The sequence below is a fragment of the Oryzias melastigma genome, linkage group LG1 (assembly GCF_002922805.2).
Source record: "Oryzias melastigma strain HK-1 linkage group LG1, ASM292280v2, whole genome shotgun sequence".
Taxonomy (NCBI): Eukaryota; Metazoa; Chordata; class Actinopteri; order Beloniformes; family Adrianichthyidae; genus Oryzias; species Oryzias melastigma.
The window spans coordinates 29120145-29145484 of NC_050512.1; the positions used below are offsets into that span (position 1 = coordinate 29120145).

The window sequence follows — 25340 nt, forward strand, 5'->3', positions numbered from 1 at the left end:
TTGATTTGAGTCACGCAGAGCCACAAATCTTTCTCAGTCTCCGGATTTCTATGGCCGTCAGAATTCACAAACACAACACGAACGGTTTTGTGCTGCACACCGTGCAGGCAACAATAAAAAAAGAGTGAAAAGACTTGGATGTACCCGTCCTCCATGCCGGGCTGCAGGTACAGATGAGCGTGAACCGGCCGCAGCCTCTGGATGACGTGAATGCACAACCTCTGGAACATCTGGAAGAGGAAGGAAGATGTTTTTCACCAGGACATCAGAACTAATACATTACTAATATAGATAAACGTACCTGTCTGACAATCTGGTTGGGACACTTGATGAGGATCTGCATCGGCCACCAGTTGTCATCAGCCATCCGATCCAAAAACCACTGAAACAAAGAGAGGAGCCGGTTTTCTCTGATCACTTCCTGAGCTTTAACATTTATTTAAACAACCCAAATAAAAATGTTAAAACCGTAAAAAGCTCAGACCTCGCAGGCGGCCTGGCTGTTGTTGAACTGCTTGGTGAGGAGCTCGATCCACTGCAGCATGGTGGGCTGGAGGGAGAAGAGGAAACAGTCATTTCATCTCTTAATTACAGCTGAAACAACGAAGAGAAGCCGCCTTTTACCTTTTCCTTTGAGTGAATGAAAGTCTCGAGTACAAAAGATGTGCTGAGCTGCAGAAAAAAAAGAAAAATAAGAGTATTATAAGCTGATGTGCAACAGACTGAGAAAATTGGTAAAGATTTTATAGTCTTTGGTGTGATTTGCTCAACTATTTTATATTACAATTACCACAAATGTGCAAATAATACTTCTCTTTAAGAAAAAAATTAATATTTATGATAGTAAATATTTATAAAGTTCTTTAGGGTTTTTTTTGGCCAACATCTATCTACTACGGAAGCCAACAATAAAATTACAGTAAATCAAAGAACATAAACACTGGAACTCCAGTTTTAAGGGGTTAGAAGAGAAAATCTGGGCTTATTTGAAACTATTTAACAGATCAGTAAATAACCAAGACCGTTTTTTCTGCGATTCTCACCTTTGCGGTCATGAGGGAGACGGCTTTGGGGTCTGGCAGAGTGCTGGGGATGCTGCTGCACAGCTGCCACATGAACCTGCACACAACCAGAGACGGAGTGAGCGGTGACTGTGAATCGAGTCCGATCGACCGAAGAACCGTACTTACCCGAAGTAGGTGTGCTCAAATATGTTTTTGTCCTGCAGAAACTGCATGTTGTCGTGCCAAATCCACTAAAAACGCAGACATGAAGATTTCAGATTCACAGGAAGACATTTGTAATTGTATTTAAAAGAAGATGAGAATACCTCCAGCAGATCAGGAGAAACATCGAAGCTGAAGTCTTTCCCGTTCTCCTCTTCCAGCTCCACTCTCTTGTAAAAGAGCATGTAGGCACTGTGCGTCTGCAAATGAAAACACAAGCTCTGATGCCGATTAGGGCTGCCACGATCAGTCGACTAATCGACTATTAAATTAGTCGACAACTAATTTAATAGTCGATTAGTAGTTTATTTATATTATTTGGAGTGTAGTAAAGTTGAAAGTTATAATGGAATTCTGCTAGATTTTTGGACTATTTTGGCATTTATTTAGGTTTTTTAGGCTGATTTGGAATTTAGGTAATATTTCAGCTACATACAAACTATTTTCGTTAATTTAGGATTTTTTCAGTTTTTAAGAATAATTTGGAGTTCAATTAATATTTCAGCTACATTCTAGCTGTTTTAAGTAATTTAGGATTTTTTTCAGTTTCTACGCTTTTTGGAAGTTTGCTAAGATTTAATTCATAATTACATGATTTTTGTTCACTTTATAACATTGCAGATGAAACTCTTTTCTTAGAAATTATTTTGAAAATACAATAAATCAAAATGGAAGAATTGATCTTTTCAATTTTTTTGAAATGTTGCTCCATCTGAGAGTAAAAGAATTCTCACAATAGAAGCTAAAGCCTCTTTTATTAACCGAACTTTAATAATAATAATAAAAAATGTTCTAATTACTGTGCAAAATGCTCCTGTGACTAAAAGATACAAACTCAAGAAGGTAAACGTGTTCGTTACTTTTGGTACAAACAGCACCAAAAGGAAGGAAATTTGAGTAAGGGCTGTAACACGAGGACAGCGTTTGGATTCAAAAGAAGAGTGCATACTTTTTTTTCAATAAAACATTAAAATTAGAGAGAAAAAAAAAAGGTCAAAAGCCAAATATGTTTTTTGCTAATAATTTCAGCTGCATACTAGCTGTTTTGGCTAACTTAGGCTTTTTCACTTATTTAGACTACTTTGGAGTTTAGCTAATGTTTCAGCTACATGCTAGTTGTTTTGGCTAAATTAGGCTTTTTCAGTTTTTAGGCTAATTTAGAGTGTAGCTAATATTTTAGCAACATGCTAGCTATTTTGACAAATTTGGGATTTTTTCAGTTTTCTAGGCGATTTTGGAGTTTAGCTAATATTTCAGCTGCATGCTAGTTGTTTTGGCTAACTTAGGCTTTTTTCAGTTTTTTTGGCTAATTTTACATTTAACTAATATTTTAGCAGGCAATCATCTTCAGCGTTTTCAGGTATTAAGTTCAGCGTTTTCAGCTATTAGCTTTAGCGATTTCAGCTATCAATTTCAGCATCTTCCACTATTAGCACTAGCATCTTCCGCTTACGGCATCCACACGAGCATTATCGCGGGTAAAGAAATGTATCCAATTTTTAGTTAGTTTAAAGCTAATGATGGTTAAGATGTGTTCTTTACACCCACTTTGTGCGTGACCAGATCATTCAACTAATCAGAGAAAATAATCGGAGATAAGTCGACTATTAAAACAACAGTTTGTGGCAGCACTAATGCCGATTCATGAGACAAAAAGAAACTGCTCAACGCGGCTGACCTTCTCAAAAGAGAAGTCCATGAACTTGTCAGTGACGGAGTCGTAGGTTTTAGTCTGAAACATGAAGGAAAGGACGAAGGTTAGGAATGGATTGTCACGGCTTTGTGTTTTAAATAAAGTTTTGTACATACAGTCATCTCCCCGCCGAAGCACTCTGAGGCCAGCTGTGCCGAGTCGAAGGGTTTCACCTCGGCATCATTGAAGAGGTACCTGCAGGTTTAACACAGCAGCAGTGAGCGAGCTGGATTTACCGCCGCCGCATCCTGACCTCCAGTCAGCGCTGGTGCTCACCACTTGTTGTTCTTGTAGGCATGGGGGTTGATGATGTCCCTGATGAAGCTGTAGTAATGGCCGCCGTCCGCCGTTCCTGTGTGCACCGTGACACCGATGAGGTCGTACTCGTAGCTCTCTGTGGCTTTTCTTTCCTCCCGAAAACCTGAAGTGGGAGGCGAACCGGGTCATGAGTTAGAAACTACATTTCCCTAAAACTAAAAAGTCAGACGGACCGTCTTTGCGCTCGCCCTTCCCCATGAGGAAGTCCTCCGTGTACGGGGTCATGTCGAGCCTCAGAGGGAAGGAGAAGTGCGTGTTGACCTTCTCCTTCATCATGGTCACCATGTTGAAGGTGTATCTCATGGTGTTGAAGCTCAGGATGCGAGGGAGCTTCTTGAAACAAGCCCTGCAAAAACAGCATGGAGTGAAAGTTCATTTGTACTTCTAGATTTCGACGTTTCCTGGTCTCTAACTGGAGGATTCGTCTCACCTTTTCTCTGCGCGGACCTTCTTGCCGCACTGCGAGCAGGTGTACATGTTGTCGCCCTCCAGGGTGTCTTTGATGGTCACCTCATCCAGAGACTCCTGAGGACAGAAAAGAGGAGAAACTCTTCAGCTTAGGAGCTCCTCCCTCAGCAGCAGCAGAGGAGCCTCAGACTCACATAGATGTTCTTCATATCTGCTACTTGGCACCGGACCGTGTAAAACTCCTCTGCCGTCTGACTCACGTGGTCACAGTCCTGCAGGGGAACCCAGAGAAAAGGGATGCAGGATTCTCTTTGATGCTTGTGCCAAGTTCATTGTTTTTAGTTAAATTAGGATCATTTTTTACTCTAAATGTCTCACATTCATAAATATCCACACCAGTTCTGTGCTTTTCTGACAGGTATGTTAAATCCTAAACTAATAAGAGTTAATGTTTAAAGACTTTTTGTAGAAATACATCTAAAATCTGCTCGTTTCTGAATAAGTTTTTAGGATTTAATGAACTTCTAGCAGTTCTTTAAACTCCAATAAAGACAGAACATTAGAGCTTTGCAACCTTTCAGTATTATAAAAAAAAAATAAAAAAGTGTTATATATCAAAAAACTAAATATTAAGACACATTTTTATGCTTAGAGCCCCTTAATAAAATGTTGTTTGTAGTGTAATTGGAATAAGACAGAACCGTCTATCATCTTTGAGCGCGGCTCAGTTAAACAAAAGACTTTGGTGCTTTTTCTAGTTAATTTATGAGTTTTTCTCGGAAATTCGTTACTTTTTTCGCTAAATTATGACATTCTGATTATTAATTTATTACTTTTTTTCCCTAAATGTATAATTTTTTCCCTGTAAGTTTATGACTTTTTTTTCTTGTTAATTTATTATTTTTTTTCGCTGATTATTTTTTCTTGTAAATTCAGGACTTTTTTCTAAGATATACAATACTTCTTTCTCATTAATTTATAACTGTTTTCTTAAAACTTTTTTCTTGTTTCATTTATGACTTTTCTCGTTGATTTATGACCTTTTCCTTTTTAATTTATTATTTTATTCTCTTAAATATTTGACTTTCTTTCTTGTAAATGTATCACTTTTTCTTCATTAATTTATTACTTTTTTGTGTACATTTATTACTTTTTTCCTATTAATTTATTACTTTTTTCTCATAAATGTATGACTTTTTCTTGTTGGTTCATTTATTTATTTATTATCGTAAATTCTAGACTTTTTCCTCGTTAATTTATTACTTTTTCCTAGTTAATTACTTTTTCTTCGTAAATTTGTGACTTTTTTCACATTAATTTATTACTTTTTTTGTAAATTTATGACTTTTTTCTAATAAATTTTTGGCTTTTTAAAAAAATATTAATGTATTACTTTTTTGCATAAATCTGTCTTTTTTCTCGTAAATGTATGACTTTTTTTCTTAAAGTTTTTACTTTTTTTGTAAATTTATTACTTTTTTCTCATAAATTTTTGGCTTTTTAAAAAAATATTAATGTATTACTTTTTTGCATAAATCTGTCTTTTTTCTCGTAAATGTATGACTTTTTTTCTTAAAGTTTTTACTTTTTTTGTAAATGTATTACTTTTTTCTCATAAATTCATGAGTTTTCTTTACATTAAATTAAGACTTTTTCTCATAAATGTACGACTTTATTCTAGTTATTTAGCAGCTACAACTTTATTCTCTTAAATTAACAAGATTTAAAGTTACTAAAAAAAAACTTTTTTGTTTGCAAACTGGCCTTAATACTTAATTGTATCAAAACAGTCATGTAAAGTTTAAAGGAAGAGCTACTTTTTTTTCCTCAACTCACCAGGGAAACAACATTGTTCGTGATGACGCCTCCAAACAGAGTCTTCACTGTGTTTTTCTGCAGAAACATTGAAACAAACATTGTAAAGGAAACTCCATTCACTCGATTCTACATTCTCACCCTGGATATGCTCAGTAAAACCTCTGATTCACCGGAGAACTCGAGGTCGAGTGTGACGAACACTGACAGCTTTTTGTCCCAGCCAGATAAAATCCTGCCGGACTTCAACTTTTTAAAGGTTAATTCAGGGAAGTCAAATCTTTCAATTAATCAACAATTCTCTTAAGTTCTGACTTTTTACTCAAAGCTTTCTACAATAATTTCTATAGAAAACTTTTCTTTATTTGGTCAACAACAGAAAAACATCAAATGTCTCAATAACAGTAAGAAAAAGCTGTAATTAATGTTTGTGCTTTCAAGTCAGACCATTTGTGGATCAAATAAATAAATAATCTCTTGACCCACTGACTGGATTTAAAATGACTTCCTGTCACATGTGAATTAAACGGTGCGTGTTACCAGCTCCAGGGACATCTCTTCTATCTTGGTGATGAGGTCGGTGAAAAACTCGGTCATGTCTTTCTGCTCGCCGGTGTTGAGCGGCTGCTTGTCCATGGTGTAGGTTTTGCAGAACGGTCGGGGGTTGTAGGCTTTCCTCTCACTCTCCTGAAGGAACAAACAGAGACGTCAGTCTTTATCCGGTTCTCTCTGCTGATCTCAGCCGTAAACCAGAAAACACAGAGGTCAGAGGTCGACGGGAAACTTGCCATGAGGTACGTGAACATCTTCTGCAGCTCCAGCAGCGTGGTTTTGTGTTTGATTTCTTCAGAATACTGCGCAGACAGACACGTTCATGAGAAGCCGTTCATCCGTGAGCGTCCTCGGCCGGCGCTCTGGTTACCCACCTTGGCTGTGAAGACGGCCTGGCGAGCCTCGGGGATCATGTAGAGCTGCTGGATGGTGGAGGCCAGGTAGCAGGTGGCGCCCAGGTTGGTGAGGCCGACGAAGCGGCACTCCGCCCGGACGTCGTCGTGGGGCCAGTAGTCCCACTTGTACGGAGCGTGAGAGGCTGAGGCGGAAAACAGAAGTTCTGCTCAAGCTAATTTACAAAGCTAAGATTACAGCTTTCTTTAAGGAGGTTCAACAGTTCTGAACTCTGATGGCCACATTCAGACTATCGGAGGCTTTACTCGTTTTATACTGTTCTGTATGAAAAGAAATGAAGGAATTAGCAGATCCTTTAGTTTGTCTTAATGTTATGGGTATTTTGTGTGATGCTGATTTGTGGTTTTATCTTCATGTTTGGTAAAGATGCTGTATCTGCATCTTTGATCTCTAGTGTGTAAAGAAATCCTCTTCCAGGTGAATTAAGTAACAGGAACAAGACAAGAGCCTGACCCACAGCACTGAGCTCTTCTCATTAGTGAATGGTAATTATTTAAAAGTAAACAGTTTCATGTGTTCCTCAGAACCCCCAGACTAAAACTTCAGTTTTAGACAACTTTATATCATAATTTGGACATTTCGTTCATTTCCCATCCGTTTCTCACATTACAACAATTAAGCATAACAGAGGAAGTGCTTCCAACAATGATTTTGCAGTAAAACTTAATCAAATATAGATCATCTGAAATAGAAATTTAATGAATATTCAAGACAAAAGATTCACAACTTGAATTCTAGCACACTAAAATATCTATTTTATTTTTATTTAAAAAAGAAACTGAGAAAAAAAGATAAAAGAACTCCAAAGCGTTTTTTTTTTTTTTTATCCATTCATGCATTTCTGTGTAAACTTGCGCTCTCAGTACCAGCCCCTTCCATGGCCACAAAAATGTGCAGGTCCTCATGTGCTGATGTCACAAAGTGAGAACAGCTTTATAGACTTTATAGGAGAAATTTAAAAAAAATTAGCAGTTGTGGGAATTTGCTGTCTTTTTAGAAAAAATAATCAAGAAAAATAGGTTTTAATGTAAATACATAAAAAAAAAATCTCTTTTGTTGACTTCTTTAAACTAAAAAGACAAAAAGAAAGAAAGCTAAAGGCTGTAGCGTTGACCCAAACACTAAGAATATTTACTTTTGTAGAGATTTACGGCACATTTTAATCTTCAAGATCAGAGCTCTTCAGGTAATAAAAGACTTTATGCTCAGAGAATTAGAAAAAAGACATTCAGAGTTGCAGTTGAAGGAATTTCTATTCTTTTTAGTAAACCACATACAAAAAAACATTTCAACAAAAAAGTGAAAATGTAAATAAAAAGTTTTTGTTGAACCAGTTTCTTCACTTTTCTGTTTAAACCTTCTAAAATGTGCATTAAATTATTTTTGTTACTCTTTTAGTGTCAGCTATTCTTCACTTTTGCTAAAACAGAGTTTAATAGACAAATCCGTAGAGAAATTGGGACAAACCGAAGGTGGAGGAGTCAGCATCCTCACCCTGCATGTGCTGAGACATGACCCAGTTGTGGAGCAGTCGGTAGTTTTCCACCGAGCCCTTCACCATCTCCACCAGCAGGTCGTAGGCTGCGGCTCTGGCGGCGTGGGATTTACACTTAGGCTGAGCGCGGTCGGCCAGGCTGGGGAGGAGGAAGAGGAGGTTGTAGACGTCCCTCAGGAACTCCTGTCCCTCGCAGGACAGCTTGAAGGGGGGCTTGTGCTTAAGGACGCTGGTGGCGAGGCGAAGGAGGCCCGTGAGCCCGTCGTCCTCGATCGCCCCGTCCTGCTGGTCCAGGATTTCTCGGCTGTTGGGGGTAGAAGACATTAATGGTTTATTCTATAGATGATTATGATGATAAAAAACCTGCTGTGAGCGGCAGACCTCCGGATGCAATCCGCCAAATGCCGGGCGAGGGCGTCGAGGTCCAGCAGGGTGGTCTGCATGGAGCCGGGCAGCGACAGAGAGGGAGAGACCTTCTGTGAGTTCAAACAGACCAACACTAGCAATAGTTCACACCAGAGACATGCCACAAACACATCGACAGCCTATAGACTACGTGTCTGTGCACAGACGGGTGTGACTGTCCCACCTGGCTGGCGTCTTTGACGTGGATGTTGTCGATGAGTTTGCAGAGCAGCCAGAAGTATTCCTTGCATCCCGTCCTCAGTAAAGGCTCCTCTTCGTAATCCTCCACCTGCAGACAGGTGATCATCCGTTAGAACAGGAGAGTCAAACTCAATCGCACAAGGGGCCAAAATCCAAAACACACCTTAGGTCGCGGGCCGAACAGGATAAACAATTATTGAACACACTAAAACTACATTTTTAAAACTTCAAAACTGTAACTTTTTAACATGATTATGAACTAAATATATAGCATTACTAGCTATAATGCTAGTGTGAATGCTGTAAACTGAATTTGGCCACTGAAGATGCTAGTGCTGATAGCTGAAGATGCTGAAATTGATAGCTGAAAACACTGAAGCTGATAGGCAGCTAAAATATTAGCTAAATGCTAAATTAGCCTTAACAAAAAACTTTGATCAGTCAAAACAGCTAGAAAGTAGCTGAGAAGATAGCTATACTTCAAAATGGGGAAAAAAAGTTTGTCAAAACTACTAGTTTATCTGAAATATAATCTAAACTACAAAATGAACGAAAAAAAAACTGCAAAAAAAGCCTAAATTAGCCCAAACAGCTAGGATGTATCTGGAAAAATAGCTACACGTCAAAATAGCTTAAAAACTGAAACAAAGGCCTAAATTATCCAAAACAACAAGCATTTAGTTGAAAGATTATACAAACTCCAAAATTAACAAAAAAAAATCTAAAATAGTCAAAAACAGCTAGCATGTAGCTGAAATATTAGCTTAACTCCAAAACAGCCTAAACAACTAAATAAAAAAGCTTTAATTGGCCGAAACAGTTAGCATGTAGTTGGAGTATTAGTAAACTTCAAAATTGGCTAAAAACAAATCTTAGTAAATGCCAAATAGTCCAAAAAGCTATCACAATGCCAATTTTTAAAATGTTAAACCTGTAACTTTTAACATAAATATGAATAATAAAAAGGCAGAAATGTTATTCCAGAGTAAATCACCTTAAACCTTAAATAACTTTCAATATTTTTCCAAAATTATACAAGTGAGCGCAGAATAATGTCAGGCCATTACTGTGTGTTAAATTTAATTTCCATTAAACATGTAATCTCTGGTTTGTGGCTGCATTATGCAGCACAAAGAATGTTGCCGGAATTAAATGCGAAAAAACTGAAAAAATGTGAACGAACCAAGACTTGGAAACAAGAAGTCCATGAAAAACAGTGCGCAAAATAGCTTTTAGAGACGGAGTGAACGCAGGTTTCTCCTCCACCCGTTTTTGTCTTTTAGGAGGACGGTTGAAGGACACCCACCCTGAGAGGTTTGAGCGCCTGAGCGTCAGGCAGGAACTTGAGCAGCGTGGAGGCGGCGAGCAGCAGGAAGGAGCGGTTGATGGACTCCCCGCCCTCCAAACCCGACAGGGAGAGCTTGTACAGACCGTTGCACGCTTCGTGTCGCACCGCCGGCTAAAAAGAAGAGAAACGCAAGGTAAACAACGTGGTTACACACAGACTCAAATCTAATTAACCCTTTAAAGTCCCACTCTGATCAACTTCTGATTTGTTTCCAAACTGCCTTTTTTGTCTGCTCCCGATTTACAATGGTTTAAATAAAGACATACTCAGAAATTCAATTTTGAGCTTTTCTTTATATGTATGTTCTCTATCACCAGAAAAATACAAAAACATGTTAAAATTTTTTTTATTGGAGTGGGTCTTAAACACCAGAGCTTTAGCTACTATTTTAATGGAAGGATTATTGTGCCACCATATTCCAAGCAAAAGTCACAGTTTTAGATCAAAATTTTCTAAATTGAAAACAAAATGTAAAGTGTTAAGAATAAAACTTCATAAATTGCAAGTAAAAACATTTAATATTTGCTTTGCAACACAAATGCTTTTAGATGTGTTGTGCCTCAAAGCTGGTGTGAAAAGCTGCTTTTCTCCGTGTCAGAATCAGCTGATTCATGTTGATCTTGTATCATGTCAAAGTGCGTGTCATTTATGTGTTGTTGCCAACATTTCTGGGGTTTAAGGGTTAAATAAAAAGCTTCATCGTGTCTCTCAAAGCTGCTCTGGTCGTAGTGGCTCACCTCAGGCACCAGCAGGGTGAGTTTCCTCAGCCAGTCGTGGAGGTGGTCGCTGTCGGCCAGACTGGACTTCACTGTGGACGAGCAGTGAGCCCAGCTCACCAGCAGCCACATGGAGTAGTGTGTGACTGTCAGGAGACAAAAGTCAGAGTCAGCAAGGAGGATTTTCAATCGCTATGATCCAAACAAACGGCCTCTTCACCTTCATGCCGAGACCTGTGGTCAGACTGAGCCTTGAGAACTCTGCAGACACAAAAACACATTCATCATCGTTTCTGCTTCAAGAGGCGACTAGCGTAAAGATCCTCTGTGTCCAGCACACCTGTGACCGAGGTTGTCGTAGGTGTAGGCCACGTTGATGAGCCGCTGGATCAGGTTGGTGCCTTGAACGAGGCTGAGGAACACCTGCAAACACGAACCAGGAGAAGGTTCAGGATAGTTCGAGATCTTCTGCCCTTCGGTGCAACGGTCAGGACGTTCACCTCCGTTAGCCGAGGGATGTGCAGCCCTTTCCCGTGATCCACGGTGGATTTGCGGGACTTGCCGGGCCACGCCCGTTTGCGCTGGCTGTCGGCGAGGCCGGACCAGGAGAAGACGTCGTGGTAGGCCAGATCCAGATCTGCCGGGTCCACGGCGAACTGGCAGATCAGCTTCAGCAGGCAGGCCAGGCAGTCCAGCTGCCACTGCGACAGAGACAGGAGCAGCAAAGAACTTTAATGATGTTTTATGACAGAATTTAAAAGAATTTGAGGCAAAAAACTTTTTTTAAGAAAACTTCCAACTGAAGTTTTGATGTTTTTTGTCAATAAACAATAATAGCACCACAGTCTCACCACAGTCCAGGACTCTTGGTCTTTGGGTTCCAGGATGCCTGAGTTGAAGATCTCCAAGAGCAGCTGCAGACCTCCAGATGAGACAAACTGAAAACAGTATCAGACAGAGTCAGATCAGCTTTGTTTTGTCCCCCAAGAATTTGTTTTCTCCGAGTTTAGGTCTACCTTGCAGCTCCAGGTGTTTTTGCTGTTTTCAATCTGATCCTCACTGGAGTCGTCAGAGTCTGGATACAGATCGCTGTAGCTGCCCTGAAAACACAAACACTTAAAAGCTCGGAGGACATTCATGGAATAAGCACCACAATCTTTAGAATTAAAAATGAATATATTTTTAAAGTTTAAACATAAGGTGAAAAAGAGGCTGTTTCCTCTATAAAATGAATCACAGCAGTTTTATTTACAGATCAAAACCATAAAATGGCAAAACAAAAAATCTATTCGATTTTGATTAAACATCAAATAATTTTGTAAATTTGCCAATAAAACCTTTTAGTTTGATTACGAAAACCTCTTTTTGCATAAATAACAATTGAAATGTATTTAATGTTGTACTCAGATGATAAGCTCTATTATAAAAAAACTGAAATATGTTTTTTGCCTTAAAAACACCATAAATGAATTTAAGGGAAAAATGATTCCCAGGTGGCTCAAAATTGCATTTTTAAGTATTAATTAGATTTCTTTAAACTCCGATATGTAAAAAACACGATCTGAAGCGCTCCAAACGAACAAAGAGGCTGGACGTCTCTTACGGTGGACTCTCGGTGGATGCGTCTGTTGGGTTTCCCCAAAGCTTCGATGATCTCCAGAGCGTACAGCAGCTTGTGTGGACTCTTAATCCTCAGCAGCTCCTTCCAGCAGAGACCCTCCCCACTCTGAAAACATTTAATCTCGTTAGATCTTTGTGCAGCAGTGGAGAGGAGGACAGGATTTACAGACTGAATGGACTGACCGTTTCATCTGCGATGTTCTGGAAGGCCTGAAGCATCTTGGGACATGTAGGAAGGAGCATCAGCAGCTCCCAAACCCGACGGGAGAGATTCTCGGCGTGGAGGTGAAGCTCCTCACATCGCTGACTCTGCAAAAAAGTCACGGCTTTTAGAGCTGATAATTGTTTGCATTGATGACGCTGTGACTGCAAACGCACCTCTGGGCTCTCCTGGGCCTTCTCCGTGTTGGGGCTGGGGGGTTTGAAGCAGGCCAGCATCTCCAGCAGGTCAAAGAGGGTGGTGAGGTGTGGCTCCTGGAGGAGCAGCAGCATGGGAATGTGCTCCTTCTGCGGCGGCGGCAGACAGGACGCTGGCAGCTGAACCCCCTCCCCCTTCCTCTCTCTTCGTGGAGCCCCCAGAGAAACAAAGACCATCTAGAAGCAAAGATGGCGCCGTAAGAATGAGTGGCGTCCAGGCGTTAACCTTCCACGAACAGGACAGTTACCTGCATGTCCTTAAAGCCCAGCTCGTGGAGAGTCTTTTCATCGTAATCTGTAGTGAGTTCATGACCAGAGGAGATCATCCGAACCGGTCCCATCAAACCACCTGCAGGACGAAGGAGACACTTGATGAAACGACTGATGGAGAAAAGCTCGTCTCTGAGGGAACGACCAAAAGAGGCGGAGCTGTGACGACTGACCGGGGAAGTCTCCCGTCTGCCGTCCGCTCTGCCCGAACTCCTGCAGCTGAGCCTGCTGGTTCATCTGCTCCTTCTGCAGGTTCTCGTACCAGTGGGTCACCTCCGCTCGCAAGTCGGCTACTTGGTCGCTGGGATACATCTCGATGGTCATCTGGGTTTGGAAAGCAGCAAAAAAAAGAGGAGTGATTCTTGATTTAATCTAGTGCTGCCACAAACGATAATTTTATTAGTCGACTAATCACTGATTAATTTTTCCAATTAGTCGACTAATCGGGTCATACAAAAAGTGGATGTAAAAGACTCATCTTAAGCATCATTAGCCCTAAATTAACTAAAAACTAGATATATACTGTAAAAAAACAGCTAACACGCAGCTGGAATATTAGTTAAACTTCAAAATAGCCTAAAAAACAAAAGAGCCCAAATTAGCCAAAATAGTTAGCATGTAGCTGAAATATTAGCTAAACTCAAAAATAGCCTAAAAACAAAAAAAAAACCTCAATTAGCCAAAATAGCTAGCATACAGCTACAATAGCTTAACTCCAAATTAGCCTATATGAAAAAAAACCTCAATTAGCCAAAATAGCAAGCATGTAGCTGAAATATTAGCTAAATTCAAAATTAGCCAAAAAAAGCCTAAGTTAGCAAAAACAGCTAGCATGTAGCTGAAATATTAGCTAAACTTGTGAATAGCCTAAAAACAAAAAAAGTCTAAATTAGCCAAAATAGCTAGCATACAGCTGAAATATTAGCTTAACTCCAAATTAGCCTAAAAACCATAATAAATGCCAAATTGGTCCAAAAAGCTAGCATAATGTCATCATAACTTTCAACTTTACTACACTCTGACTCCATATAATACAAAGTATCGACTAATCGACCGTCGTCGACCATTTTAAGAGTCTAATCGTGGCAGCCCTAATTTGATCAAAGCCTGAGCTTTCCCTCCATAATGTCGGGCTTCACCTTGTCGGGCAGGCCGGCGGGCTGGCAGACGATCCTCAGAGGGAGAGACTGTTTGTCGCTCAGAGCCTTCAGGTGGCTGCTGATCCCCGTGCCCTCGATCTGCCACTGTCGCAGGTGGTACGCAAACCTGCAGCGCAAAGCAGAGCCGTGAAGAGCCCCTGAGGCCGCATGGGGATGGATTCTGGGTCGTGGGGGAGCGCACCTGCGCCGGAAGGCCTCCAGGTGAGTTTTGAGCATGAGCAGCCCCCTCTCGATGCTGGTCAGACTGGAGTGAGAGTCCTTCTCCAGGTTGGCGGAAGCGATGAGGAGACTCTCCATACACTTCCTGATGAACTCCTGCTCCTTCTCCAGACCAGTTTTTCCAGCTTCAGCACAGACACAGCAGACTGATCAGCGCTTATAGTTGATTTAATTACCAGAGGAAATACAAATATTTTGGACTTCCACTGACCGTTGATGTAGTAGGAGTTGATGTACTGGATGGCAGCCCGGCTAATGTCAGCCGACTGAGCTCGCAGAGCGATCCCCCAAAGCTGGTCCATCCCACACAACTGGAGACAGAAAAACATCTGTTAGACGCCAAGCGCTGACACACATCTGCAGGCTTTAGCTTGGAAGAGCCGAGTACCTCACAGCTGGAAGTGTTATCCAGCGTGCTGGTGGCGAGGCGAGCCAGATTACAGAGGTGCTGGAAGAGGTTGAGGCCGGTCATGCTGATGGTTTCAGGTTTCAGCTGCGGCATCTGCAGAAACAAACAAGCGTGCATCACTCTGTGGAGCTCAGGTCAAAACTAAAACCATCAATGACGGTTTAATGTGGACAGTCCCACTCCAACTACTGGAGCAAACGCCGCAAGAGCACAAAATGTCTAATCAAGAAAAAGAAAACCATATACAAGTCGCTCTGGAGAATAAGTCACACTTTTGGGAGAAAATTCTGATATTTCAGAACAAATCTGCAACAAATCCCAGTGTAGCTAAAAATAAATAAATACAAGAATACTAATATTTTGATGTGTATAAGAAAAATATCAAAGTTTAAGAGAAAACAATCAGATTCTCTTCTATATTTGTTTTGGACGACCTTCTTCTTCTTCTGCCACTCAAACAAGCAAAAACTTATACTCAGATGCAGCTCCCTCTAGTGGCTGTTAGAGGAAACAACTGCTAAAGGACAACTGGGTTTTAATAGGGAAATAACAAATGTATGAACTTATTTATGTCTAAAATAAAAAAAATTAAAAAACAAAACAAATAAGTCGCTCCTGAGTATAACACGCACCTCCGTCTAAACTGAAAAAAACTGCAACTTATGCTCCAGAAAATATGCTATATCTTTTCCATATTGTAAAATCCTTTCCAGTGATCTTTTATTTAAGATTAATCCGTTTTTATCCAAAATATAAAAGTCTTAGTTGTTCTTTTAAGACATATTTAAACCTTTGCTAACCAGTCTGCAAATGGATGCATCAGAATAGGTAGAATGTCTCTCAAACCAGAGCTTTTGAACAGCGGGTTCTCATCTCCTCCTGAATAAAGAAATACTCATATATGCTGTTTTGATCCCAAATGTTTTATACTTTTCCTTTATGAGGAGAAAACCGCCACAAGTACATGTTAAAAACACCTAAAACATGATTTCATTGGAGTGGGTCTTTAGTTTATTCCAAAAAATTGTATTTTTGGCTCATCATGAAGTGTTCATGCTGTGAAGACTTCACTTGTAGAAAGTGAAAAATGTCAAATTCAAACACAAATGATTTTTCTAATTAATAAAAAAGTCAAAACACAAAGAACCAACATTATCCTAAAACTCTGCTTTTACACATTCATTTGTAAAAAGCAGAAATGCTTCAGGCAAACAGAGTTCAGTCAGATGTGTCTTGCAGGTCTACTGAGGTCACCTCAAAAGACCCAAATGAAAATGGAACGTACCATTATTGTAGGGGTGGCAAGTGTAAGATACAAGTTAAATACTGTAGATATGAATGGAAAAAAAAACAAATATGCATGACTTTCAGTGGAAAACAGCTACAGTTTCTGATAAAAATGCAATTAATCTAATTTATAATTTGCATTAGTCAACCATGTCAACCTATTCTTATACTAGTTGGTCTATCCACTGAAAAAAGTGCAGAAACTCATTTTTGGAAGAATTTGGAGCAGTAAAAAAAACAAGTTTTGCTTTTTGAATGTACCTTCTCCAGAAAGAGGTGCTTGTAGGTCTCCATGCCCATGGCATGCTGGTCCTTGCTGCGGACCTGATTGAGGAACCAGTGCAGAGCGTCGTCGTAGCATTCGCCGTCCTCCACCAGACAGTGCCAGAGGATGTCCACCTGCTCCAGGCTCAGTCCTGGAAACACAAAACGAGACATTAATGGGATAAAAGAGGACTGATCCTGTCGAACAGTAAACTGTGTAAACAGGTACGTCAATATATGTGATATGGTACTAATAAGACGTTTGTGGTAACTATATACTTTTTTGAATGCTTTGAAAAGTGTTCTAACATATTTGTGTGTTAAAGTTGAGCACTTTGGACCTGATGTTTTGTTCTTTTATTTAATTGTTTGTGACTGAAAAAAACCTCTCTGTGACATAGAATTAAAGGTTGGAAGTCTGTTACATTAGTCAAACTTCATAAAGACACTTTCTAATTTTGTTTTGATCTTATCCTGCACCATACATGACACTAATTTAAATAAAAATCTCAAAATGATAATTTTCACAGGTTAGATTAAAAACAGATTTACGAAATTAATAATTGTTGAATTAATTGCCCAAAAAATAGTTGCATTATAGCACTAGTTATAACGCTTAACCCTGAGGAACTCATGGAGTCGCATTTGGCTGCTACTGTTTTTTCTTTAAAATATTATTACTTTTTTTTCTTTTTAAAATTATTTTTATTTTTAGGCTGCTCATAATTGCTGCTACCCAAAATGAACAAAACAAGTGAAAGTACAAGACCAGAAGAAAATGTGTTTTGTGTTAATGTAAGGATAATTTAGTCTTTAATTCATTAAAGTATCAACATATACATCCCATCTCCTTGTCTAACTGCATTTTCTTTTTGTCCTGCAACAGATTCTCTTGTGTTTTCATTTGTCTGGTCACCTTGACCCCAACTGGCCATGAAAAATAACCATCTCTTGGTTCTGTAGAGGGTTGCTGAACTTTTATTTCCTCATTATAATGTTTTTTTTTTGACATATTTAAATCTGCTGGTCAGCAATAAAAGGTAATTATTACAAATAATAGATCATTTAGTTTCATTGAAATGATCAGGACAGAGTCTTGTGATACTTTTAAAAACGACTTTTTGCCATAACCACCATTACATTGTTATTTTGATGCTTTGAGGAACATTTGATCAGAATTGATGTTTCATAAATCTGGATTTAAATACACAAAAAACTAGAAAAAACAAACTTGACAGAAGGTTTTTCAAACATCTTTGTGGGCTTTCTTTTGGGGTCAGTGGGGTTAAAGGGTCTGTGCGTTAGTGTTTCATATCATCTGTCCACATCTGTGATGAAGATCCCCGAGTGGCTTCACTGTGGTGAAAGTCTGGAGCCGTTTCCAGTTTCTCTTTTGTGCTGCATCAGCCTCTCTGCAGCTCCAGACACAGAAACATTGTTCCTGACGGAGCAGCTCAGGTTACATAATGAGGCGGATTTCAACATTGTTCCCTGAAGGTTGAGGGAGAACTGCAGCAGTCGAAGCTGGTTTACACGCTACAGTAAAGGCCGCTCTATATCAGGAACGTCTGTGCTGGAAATGCCAACAGAACAAATACTGGAAAGCAAATATCTTTAGTCAAATTTCATCAATAAATGTCTTTGAAAACAAAGTTGTAAGAACAAATATTTAGCAACAAGAGGACTGTACATTTATTTTACTCGGTTACAAAAGACTCAACACATTTAAATCAGGTATTTTCCTCTGAAGGAAACAAAATAAAAGACTTACTAAAGTGGTCAGGTGAGCCCAGTGTGGAGAAGACACAGGTGAGGAACTGCAGACGGACCTGGACCTCCGCGCTGTGGCTGTACCTACGAACAAGAACGTCAAAATCTCGTCCATGATGGTGTTTTTACACTAAACTAGGAATATAAATGAAAAGATGCTGACACGCTTAAAGGGATGTATCTTGTTAAGCATCATTGTTATTTTGTCATCTGAATGCTGCACGAACAGCAGAGGTGGAATAACAGACATGTTTTTGTCTCCTTTGTGATAGTTAGCTAAAACAGCTATGAAATGGATAGCAAAGATAGATAGCTAAGACAGATGGAAAGCTACGACAGCTAAGATATATAGATAGGTAAGACAGCTAAGATAGATAGCTTGGTATTCCTACATTTTACGTTTTTTAAGATTTATGCAATTTTTCAGCCCCATTTAAATGAATGGGAAGTTTTTTTTGAATTTCTACCAATTCTGCCATTTCTGCAAAACATTTAGCACGTTCAAGACTTTCATGCTTGTACTAATACGTTTTTATTTTTTAATTTTATTCAAATTTTGCAATTTTTTTCACGTAATTCTTCAAATATTTTTGCACTTTCTACAAATTATGCAAGTTTGGTATCAAAACGTTCAACATGTTCAGGACATTCATGCTTATAATTTTTGCATTTATGCATTTTACGCATTGTAAAAGTTTTGCAGTTTTTGCTATATTTTTTTTACAATTTTTTTTTCCAATCTTTGTGCACTTTGAAACTTATGCAATATTGGTATCAAAATGCTCAACGTGTTCAGGACATTCCTGAAATTACTTTTGGTAATTATTCATTTTATACAATTTTTGAATAATTTTTTGCTATTTTAGCATTTTTTCAAGAAATTACTGAAATTCTTGTGCACTTTCTGCAAATTTTCAAGTTTGGCATCAAAACATCCAGCACATTCAGGACATTATACAGCAGTTAAATTTAATAGCTACAACATTTTCAGCAAACAGCTTCAGCATCCTCAGTGACTACATTCAGCAAAAAGAATTCACATATTATCGCAACTTTTCTTGTCGTGTTTGGGTTCTTTACAATCAGGACTAAACGTAGGTTACAAACTCACAGAGAAAACTTGTGCAGGTTTTCTCGAACTTCTTGGATGTAGTGTTGCAGGTCATCAAAGAACAGCTTCATCATGTGCAGCTCCTTCTCAGCCCACCTGGAAGAAACGGTCAGAATTTATTCCTGAAGATTTTGCATCGACAACCCAAATTGTTCTGATTCATTATTTTCTATAACATAAATATATGTAAAAAAAAATGTACGAGTTGGACAAAACTATACAGTTTGGTTTGTTGAGTAAAGCATGCAATAAATCAAAGTGGTGGTCCAAACGCTTCATCCGACCTTTGGGGTTTCTATGGAAACTGAAAGGATGCAACATTACTCACATGGTGATCCAGTGAGTGTCATAGCTGGAGCCAAACTGCTGGAAAGTGCCGAAAAGTTTGGGGAGTAAACGCAAAGAAACAACAACTGATCTGAAAAAGAAAAGACAAGACAAGAAAAACACTTCAGCTTTTGTCCTCCAGGCACGACTGGAGCTCTATAATGAGCTAAAGATGACTCAGCGACAGAGATCTGTTCATAAATGTCAAGATTCATGTTTTTTCTGCTTAAAAGCTTTTTCACATCTATGAAAATTAGACAGTGGAATAAATAAATAAATAAAAATAAAAGTGAAAACCATCACGGCTCTTACCGGTGATGAGCCAAGTTGTCAAGGCAACCCTCGATGAAGCGCATTCGAATCTGTCTGTCGGTGAACCAACAAACGAGTGAACACAGCAGCTTCTCTGCCTCGTTGATGAGCCCCTCAGACAGATGAATCTAAACACAAACAGCCAGAACAGCGTCACGGACCTCGCTCTCGCACAGATCATCAGGTGTTGCAGCTTTTCTGGTTTTACAAGTGAATCCAAAGCAACTAGAGCAACACTATCAGGGGGCTGAAACCTTCAACAGTTTAAGAGATTATTTTTCCTGACAGCATCCCAGTAGGAGCCACAAAGTCTTATTTTACCCTTCAGAAAAAGAAGTATATGATATAGATAGCAATATGATAAAAAAATACATTTGTTTTTTCAAGCATAAATAAAACAGAAACATAAGAGAAAAAAGCCATGAGTTTCCTTCAAAATAAAAGACTTCCTGTACCACATTAAATCATCTGAATGCAGATAATGTAGTAGGTAGAGAAATGTCAGTAGTTATAAAAAATAAACACAAAACCACCGTTTGTGGTGCATCTAAACCAAAATTCATGAATCTAAATACAAAAATAAATAAACCAGAGCTAAAGAAATGACTCTTATGTTTTGATTCAAAGCGGCTTACTTAAGTCAATTTTTCACAATGCGGAATTAAAAATGTCAGGTCATTGTAATTGGGTTTAAAATGAAGTCATACCGCATCTTCATCCTGAACCAGGTCCCACAGCAGAGTGTTCCCCTTCTTACAAACATTATCTAGGTTGATGTCAGTGATGGCATGACTGGAGTACTGATGTTTATGAACAGCTGGACCTGCAGAAAAAGGGTTAATAAGGGTTACTAAGAGAAGGTTGTGGAGTAGTCTTCTTCGCTCATGTAACCCAGGTTACCAGACCTCGTTGAGAAGAAGATATATTTCTTATCCTGTAGAGGGCGAAGGATAACTGCTGCGGAGGGATATGAAAGTTTATCTCTAAGCCTTGGTTTCAGCGGAGGGATATGTGAGTTAATTGGTTTTTGAGCTTGACAGATCTCAGAAATGACAGGAAAAGAATGCAAGCAAGTTGTTCCTGGATAAAACTCTCTCTTGTCGAGACATTACTTCCCAGAGGACTGGCTCTTATTTTTGTTTCAAATTGACAAGGGATTTGGTGAGATAAATGTGTCATTAATATTTTCAGCTCAAAAACAACCAATTCACATATCCCTCCGCTATAAACCAAGACTCAAAGATAAACTTTTTTTCCCTCTGCAGCAGTAATTCTGCGATTCACAATGCATAGCGCCCTCTACAGGATAAAAATATATATATATCTTCTTCTCCACAAGGTTTACGCTCACCTTGCACCAGGTGCTCGTGATAGATGGAGGCCAAATTGGGAAGGTGCTGCTGGAGGTGGGAGCTGAGCTCAGCGTGGGAGTTGATCTGGACGAGCTCTTCCTCGCAGCCAGACTCCTCCCCATCGAAGTCCGCCATGTTCTTCTCCGACTTGGCGCTAACCTGCGAGCTACTGCAGCTGACATCGTCAGCGCTCAGCATGTCCTCCACCATTGGCCTGGGGAAGGAAAAGGGGGTTTATGAGGTCAGATAAACTCCTGGCATCTGACAAGCTTCAGTTCAGATCATTTAAAGTCCCCGTCTGATGAAAATCCTGTTTTTTGAGTTTGTTTTGTTTTTGCATTTCAGAGCAAATCTCTTGATGTGACCACAGAAATGTGTATGGTGACACATTTGACCGCAGTCTTTGAGAGACGGCAGGCGCTGCAAACAGCTTTGACCAAATCTCGTGGGTCTCGACTTAAATCTCAAGGGTCGCAACCAAATCTCGTGGGTCAGGATTCAAATCTCGTGGGTCTCGACCAAATCTCGTGGGTCGCAACTCAAATATCCTGGATCGTGACTCAAATCTTGTGGGTCAGGATTCCAATCTCGTGGGTCGCGACTCAAATATCCTGGATCGTGACTCAAATCTTGTGGGTCAAGATTCAAATTTTGTGGGTCATGACCAAATCTCGTGGGCCAGGATTCAAATTTCGTGGGTCGCGACTCAAATCTCATGGGTCTCGACCAAATTTCTTATGTCACGACTTAAATTTCGTGGGTCTCAAACAAATCTCGTGGGTCGCGACTTAAATCTCGTGAGTCGCAACTTAAATCTCGTGGGTCGCGACTTAAATCTCGTGAGTCGCGACTTAAATCTCGTGAGTCGCGACTTAAATCTCGTGAGTCGCGACTTAAATCTCGTGAGTCGCGACTTAAATCTCGTGGGTCGCGACTTAAATCTCGTGAGTCGCGACTTAAGTCTCGTGGGTCGCGACTTAAATCTCGTGAGTCGCGACTTAAATGTCGTGGGTCGCGACTTAAATCTCGTGGGTCTCAACCAGGTCTTGTGGGTTTCTCTTTTCGCTGACTTCTGCTGTCAGCCGGACTTAGTAGCGCAGCTGACGAGCTGTCACTCGATAAACTTCATAATAATTAAAACACAACTGGGAACTTTTTTTTGTCACAGGGGCCCTGAGGCTTGAAGGATAACATCCTCTTACCCTTCATGATGATGGTGGTGATGATGATGATGGTGGTGGTGGTGGTGGTGCTGGGGACCAATGAATCTGCGGCAGTTAAAGAGTTCGCTGCCCATGGCGTCCCCGAGGAAATCTCCGGGTCTTGGTAGACAGGAGGGGTCCTGCGGGCCCTGGACCATCTGAGAAGGACTGATGTCCGCTGGCTGCTGCTGAGGCTCCGCCCCCTCCGCCCGAGCAGATGAAGAGCAGGCATCCAGCATCCTCATCCGGCTCTCTAAAGGCGTCGACGCCACGGTGACCATGACGGCGGACGTTTCTGGACTGAAGGAGAGGACTTTGGGCTTGCTGCCCCCCCCTGAACTGATGGCCCCCACTCCGTGGTTCGTTCCATCTCCGAGAGCCTCCCCCGCCTTCCTCTTCCTGGACTCCGTCTGCTCACGTCCGTCCTTCTGCTGAGCAACTTCAGCAGTAGAGCGGCTCCCTTCGTCCTCCTCGTCCTCCTCCTCGTCGTCCTCATCCTCTTCCTCCTCCTCCTCCTCTTCATCATCCTCCTCCTCTTCCTCCTCCTCCTCCTTTAAGGCCTCGCTGTCTCCCATGTCGTCAGAGTGCATCTCGCTGCCGGGGCTGCCGGCTGACTGGCTGGCTCTGCTGGAGGCGGCCTCGTTGCTGGAGGCCTCGCTGCGGCCGCTGATGCTGCACGGCCCGCTGCTGCCCGGGCCGCTGCTGCCCTCCTCCACGCTGTTCGCTGTCTCATCCGAGCTGCCCTGCATCGACTCCTGACGGAACGACACAACAGGTTCTTCAGAAATGTTCGCTACGGCTTATAAAGATGCTAATTCTTCAGTCGTTTTTTCTAACTGTGATCACCACATTTCACTTTTTACCCAAAATTTGAAAAAAAAACCTCTCGAATTCACTGAAATTAATACTGTGATGTTTATTCAAACTCTAAAAGTGAAAGCAGTCTGTCTGCCGTTTCTACATGAGATTGAATGACTGTTTATCTGCATAATTTTACTATTTTTAGTGTCATTTGTAATTTCTCCTCTGGGATGATAAAAGTGTTTTAAATTGAATCTGGACTGAATTAGTTTTAATCAGATTAACATTGTAAACAACTTTAGCCTTCATTGAAGTGGATGAATGTTTGTTTACCTCTGTATCCGACAGCCTTTGCTGGCTCCTCTTGCTGCCGGTCACCATCATCTGGTCGTCCATCTCCATGTCGCTCCCGCCGCTGTGCTGCGTGTCGCTGTTGTCACTGCTGTCGGGGCTGGCAGCCGGCGAACCTGCAGCCACGGCAAAAGCTTCAAGTTATTAGAAGACAGATTTATTTGGCTATTTGGGCAGAAAAGAAAAAGTCAGCATGATGTTGTCACGATTTTGTTCTAATTTGCTTTTTTTTTCACATCAGGTTAAAACATTTATTGGAGCTGAGAGTGCAAAAATGGCTTGTGGGAAATCACACTTGTTTATGTCAACACTGATGAATGCAACTTTATAAATTCAAGAGTTTTGTTATCCATTATACCTGTTTAAGACTGGGTGCTGCAAAAGAGAAACATAGAAAAGGTGTGATGGAAGAGATGTGAGACAAGGAGGCGACAGAGGAGGAATTGAACTAATTTAGAAGATGACAAGTACGAGGTAAACGCAAAGAAAACCATAAAACATTTAGCTTTTCTGGCTCAAAAAAGGTGACATTTGTCGCACTAAAAGTGATCAAGTAGACTTTTTTTGGAGTTTGTTTCTTTAAAAACAAACTTTTTCTTCACTTGGACAGAAACAAGCACTAAGAGGTGAACGTTTCCTCTGAAATGATGCTTTTCGTCACTTAACAAGGCATTAATCTAATATACCACTTTCCTCCACTGGTTAGTTCTCATACAGCAGCTACAGCAGAGCAGTTGTTGCCATGACAACATGTCACACCACGTATCAAAAACAATTTAAACGCAAGAATACATTTAATATTTATTTTTTAGTACTTTTAGTAGCACCATTCATTTCAGATGACATCGTCGAGCATCATCTCTGACGTAATTTGATGAGCATGCATACATGAATAGGTGCATGAGCTCAGCTGTTGCATGCTGGTTCCTAAAGCTCCACACACAGAGGAATGCAGCTGACCTTTCTTGTTTCCCATGGGGATGTTGGTGTTCAGCAGGGAGGCAAAGGAGCTCTGCTTGGAGAGCTGGGCCTTCGCTGCGAGGGCGTTGTTCCACAAGGCTTTGATCAGCATGTGGGCCAGGTATAACGTCTGAGGAATCAGGAGAATGGTCAAGATCTAAATCCCCAAAGCGTATACATCTGTGAGCGTGAAGGGTGAGGTGGCGTGCAGAGTCGGACCTGCTCGGTGTGGGCGCTCGGGTGAAGGCCGGACACCAGGTTTAAGACGTGACGCAGAGGCACGGGGTCCAGGTTTTTGATGAGCGACGGGAAGAGGTCGTGAATGTAGCGGCTGCAGTGTTTCAACTGAAACCGGAGAAATTCAAAGAGATCAATGTGTAGAACAGAAACATTCTGGAAGACGTCCTGAGCAGCTGCTCAGAGTAACTTGGAGAACGTGGAGCTGTCAGGTGTGCATCCGTCTCACCTGGGCTGCAGCCCAGATACAGTCTATGTGTTGTGTGCTAAGGCGGCCCTCCGCAGCCAAGAAGTTCAGGATCACTTGGCACTGTTTAATGATCTAGAAAACAAACATGTATTAGACTCTGAGAGGAAACACTGCGTCCAGTTCCTGCTTGTCTGCTGCGTCTCAAACTTACAGAAAACTGTTCAATCAACTGTCAAAAGAAGCTTTAAAATCTCTTTCTTGTTTAAATTAAAATGTTTCTTTACCTCAATGTGCAAATTGGGTCCAAAGATGTGCTCTACTACATTGTTCTGGATCAGCCAGTCAGCGAGTTCCTTTGCTATGGACCTGAAAAGATGAAGATTTGTTTGTTCAAGTCTGGAATTTATCTGAAAAATTAGAGCCAACATTTATTCATCAGGTCACTTTGTTATTTTTGAATGCAGCCTACTAAGAAAAAGTCAATGCAATT

The 25340-nt window shown here is 40.5% G+C and overlaps 1 protein-coding gene across 4 annotated transcripts in view; it reads right to left on the minus strand.

Annotated features, from left to right (window-relative positions):
- The window catches only part of usp34 (ubiquitin specific peptidase 34), a 61706-nt gene that overhangs the window by 13177 nt on the left and 23189 nt on the right, over window positions 1-25340 (minus strand). The window contains exons 9-57 of one of the 4 annotated variants that reach the window (XM_024290326.2): window positions 25135-25216; window positions 24890-24982; window positions 24643-24768; window positions 24424-24553; window positions 23446-23579; window positions 22312-23066; window positions 21109-21323; window positions 20465-20580; window positions 19758-19885; window positions 19447-19536; window positions 19119-19214; window positions 18009-18091; window positions 16235-16389; window positions 14666-14779; window positions 14489-14588; window positions 14240-14402; window positions 14038-14164; window positions 13072-13222; window positions 12877-12977; window positions 12590-12805; window positions 12395-12520; window positions 12195-12317; window positions 11608-11691; window positions 11443-11529; window positions 11092-11292; window positions 10932-11014; window positions 10812-10852; window positions 10613-10737; window positions 9834-9986; window positions 8511-8615; window positions 8303-8358; window positions 7894-8225; window positions 6387-6550; window positions 6249-6314; window positions 6001-6147; window positions 5482-5538; window positions 3840-3917; window positions 3668-3762; window positions 3411-3583; window positions 3196-3340; window positions 3036-3114; window positions 2905-2958; window positions 1331-1426; window positions 1191-1255; window positions 1044-1119; window positions 625-672; window positions 485-550; window positions 302-382; window positions 145-230 (exon numbers count right to left, since the gene is read on the minus strand). In XM_024290326.2, coding sequence (XP_024146094.1) covers window positions 145-230; window positions 302-382; window positions 485-550; window positions 625-672; window positions 1044-1119; window positions 1191-1255; window positions 1331-1426; window positions 2905-2958; window positions 3036-3114; window positions 3196-3340; window positions 3411-3583; window positions 3668-3762; window positions 3840-3917; window positions 5482-5538; window positions 6001-6147; window positions 6249-6314; window positions 6387-6550; window positions 7894-8225; window positions 8303-8358; window positions 8511-8615; window positions 9834-9986; window positions 10613-10737; window positions 10812-10852; window positions 10932-11014; window positions 11092-11292; window positions 11443-11529; window positions 11608-11691; window positions 12195-12317; window positions 12395-12520; window positions 12590-12805; window positions 12877-12977; window positions 13072-13222; window positions 14038-14164; window positions 14240-14402; window positions 14489-14588; window positions 14666-14779; window positions 16235-16389; window positions 18009-18091; window positions 19119-19214; window positions 19447-19536; window positions 19758-19885; window positions 20465-20580; window positions 21109-21323; window positions 22312-23066; window positions 23446-23579; window positions 24424-24553; window positions 24643-24768; window positions 24890-24982; window positions 25135-25216 — 6267 coding nt within the window. Of the gene's footprint in view, window positions 1-144; window positions 231-301; window positions 383-484; window positions 551-624; window positions 673-1043; window positions 1120-1190; window positions 1256-1330; window positions 1427-2904; window positions 2959-3035; window positions 3115-3195; window positions 3341-3410; window positions 3584-3667; window positions 3763-3839; window positions 3918-5481; window positions 5539-6000; window positions 6148-6248; window positions 6315-6386; window positions 6551-7893; window positions 8226-8302; window positions 8398-8510; window positions 8616-9833; window positions 9987-10612; window positions 10738-10811; window positions 10853-10931; window positions 11015-11091; window positions 11293-11442; window positions 11530-11607; window positions 11692-12194; window positions 12318-12394; window positions 12521-12589; window positions 12806-12876; window positions 12978-13071; window positions 13223-14037; window positions 14165-14239; window positions 14403-14488; window positions 14589-14665; window positions 14780-16234; window positions 16390-18008; window positions 18092-19118; window positions 19215-19446; window positions 19537-19757; window positions 19886-20464; window positions 20581-21108; window positions 21324-22311; window positions 23067-23445; window positions 23580-24423; window positions 24554-24642; window positions 24769-24889; window positions 24983-25134; window positions 25217-25340 lie in introns of all 4 variants that reach the window. The other 3 variants (XM_024290327.2, XM_024290325.2, XM_024290324.2) reach the window with 3 other exon arrangements.